We start from the raw sequence: 2,101 nt of genomic DNA, 5'->3' as shown, positions 1-2,101 counted from the left end.
TTAACTTATAAATTTAATTTAATTGCAAAGCCTAAATAAAAATTTTAAATATATAGCAGAATTCATCTTTTCCTTCTTTCTTTAATAAATATCTGATGATCAACTCTGTAGAAAAGTTTGTGCTATATAATAATGATTGAAAGATACAACTTTCCCTTCTAATTCATAATAGTGTAAATGTGAACACATACTAAAAAAATTTGAAAAGAGCCTAATCTTCAATTCACAATCTTGAAGAAATCACTTCTTTCTGATTTCCCTTAAATACACAAATAATACATACCATCGTTCTGATCTAAAGAAAATTCCAACTCATATTTTTCTCAACAAGAAAATAATCAGAATACATAGAAAAAGCTATCAAATTTTGCCAAAAATATAGAAGAAGAAGAAAATTTAAAACATAATTGTGACTTCTGAAAATCTCTCACGAAGCTATTAAAAAGCAGGTGTTGGAGGAGGAGACTTAAAATTGAGAAATACTCAATTCAGGATGTAACATGAAGTGAAAAAAATCAGAATCCTACTTACATTAGATTTTAAGAAGAGAGTAAACCAAACATTAGTAATAAATTATCCGGGTACAGAATTACCAATTTCATATTTTGTTTTTTGCATATATTCAATATTTAGCATGTAATGTTTTATAACAAGCAAAAAATAACATTTGCAACATTTGAAAGACAAGAGTTAAAGGCTTAACCATAATAGGAAGTGCTAATTTATTAAAAATTGTTTGTATGACAGGAGTCTGAATAGCAAATGTAAAGTCATCTCTAAACCCCGAATTTCAAAGTAAAACATTACTAAATCACATCAAGAATCCAAAAACAAGAATAATTCATAAAATGTTCCTACCCTGTCTGGGTCATCTCCAGTCTAATATTTTACTGTATGCCTTTAACATCTAACACATTAGCTTCCACCTACAGACAGACAACAGCACAAACGCTGTCCTTGAAGGTCTGTGTCAAAGGCCAGGGGGCTGCCCCGGTGGCAGGTTTGAGTGCAGGCAGCAGGTGTCTGGGGAGCAGTGTGTGCTTGCCGCGCAGAAGTACACAGCTGAGTCTTCAGGCTGCGTGTCTGCGATGTGCAGGGACAGATGTCTGGCCATCCTGTTCAGTAAGACAGTGAGCCTTTGGTCTTCTTTTGTGGTCATGCTGGAACGAATGTCTATAAGGAGCCGGGGACCTTTTCCAAGTTCTTGTTTGTACCAAGGGAAGTAGACTGAGGCACTGTCTGAATAGCTGCAGTTGATGACAGAGCTGCGTCCCTGCCGCACACTCAGGGTAGAAGGCCGCTGCTCCACAGTCTCTCCTCGGCTGAACCCTGTGCAGAAAGAAAAGGTCAGAGAAAGGAGAAGAGATTCCAGGTTCTTACGCTTCAGAATGTTCTTTTCTACACTAACGGGGGAAACCTGAGTAAAGCCAGGCTTGACTTCTGAAGACCATCCACTAATATCCTCCGTGTCCCATACTTGTCAACTCACAGCTCAGCTGCAGCCACGAGAACACGATTAAAGCTCCCCTGGATGTCCTCATGGCTCCTCCCGTTAGAACAGCTTCAGAACTGCAGCCTCCAGCCAGCTCAGCTCCTGCTCTTGCCAGGCCGTCCCCTTCCTCTAACAGAGGACTTTCCCATATGGTCCCCCAGCCAATGAGAAAAAGGCCCTGCTCCTGCCACAGTCTAGTGCACCAGATGCATGAAAACGAGCCCTCCACGTGTTCTGTGTCGGCGCAGGTGCACTTCCGTCTGTGGTCACAGCGCTACTGATCTCACCGGGGAAATGCGCTTCTCCTCACCTGTGCCTCTGAGGGGCTCACCTGCAGCAAGGCGGCAATCATTCAAGCAAATTATATGTTAGATCAGGGATGGAGTGCACAGCGAGAATGTGGAGATCAAGATTTATACCTCTGCGCACCACTGAGTCACTGATAGTAAGCTGAAAAGAGGTAGATGCTATCGCTGTTTATTCCGTGATGGGCCTGGTGCACGTGTCTGATATCAGGAAGGAATCAAGATTTACTCCCTTCAGCAAAGAAAATAGAAAACCTTCCCTTTCTGCCAAATCTACCCTCCTCAATTGTCTGTTATGGAGAAA

The 2,101-nt window shown here is 41.3% G+C and overlaps 1 gene segment (V, D, J or C); it reads right to left on the bottom strand.

Moving 5' to 3' along the window:
- Positions 1–744: 744 nt before the first annotated feature.
- Positions 745–1,560, bottom strand: LOC125283787 (T cell receptor alpha variable 13-1-like). The segment is given in 2 exon segments: positions 745–1,329; positions 1,490–1,560. Coding segments are annotated over 2 exon segments (411 nt in total).
- Between the last annotated feature and the right edge of the window lie 541 nt (positions 1,561–2,101).

This window comes from Ursus arctos, unplaced genomic scaffold (assembly GCF_023065955.2).
Source record: "Ursus arctos isolate Adak ecotype North America unplaced genomic scaffold, UrsArc2.0 scaffold_37, whole genome shotgun sequence".
Taxonomy (NCBI): Eukaryota; Metazoa; Chordata; class Mammalia; order Carnivora; family Ursidae; genus Ursus; species Ursus arctos.
This window is presented reverse-complemented; position numbering and strand designations above follow the sequence as displayed.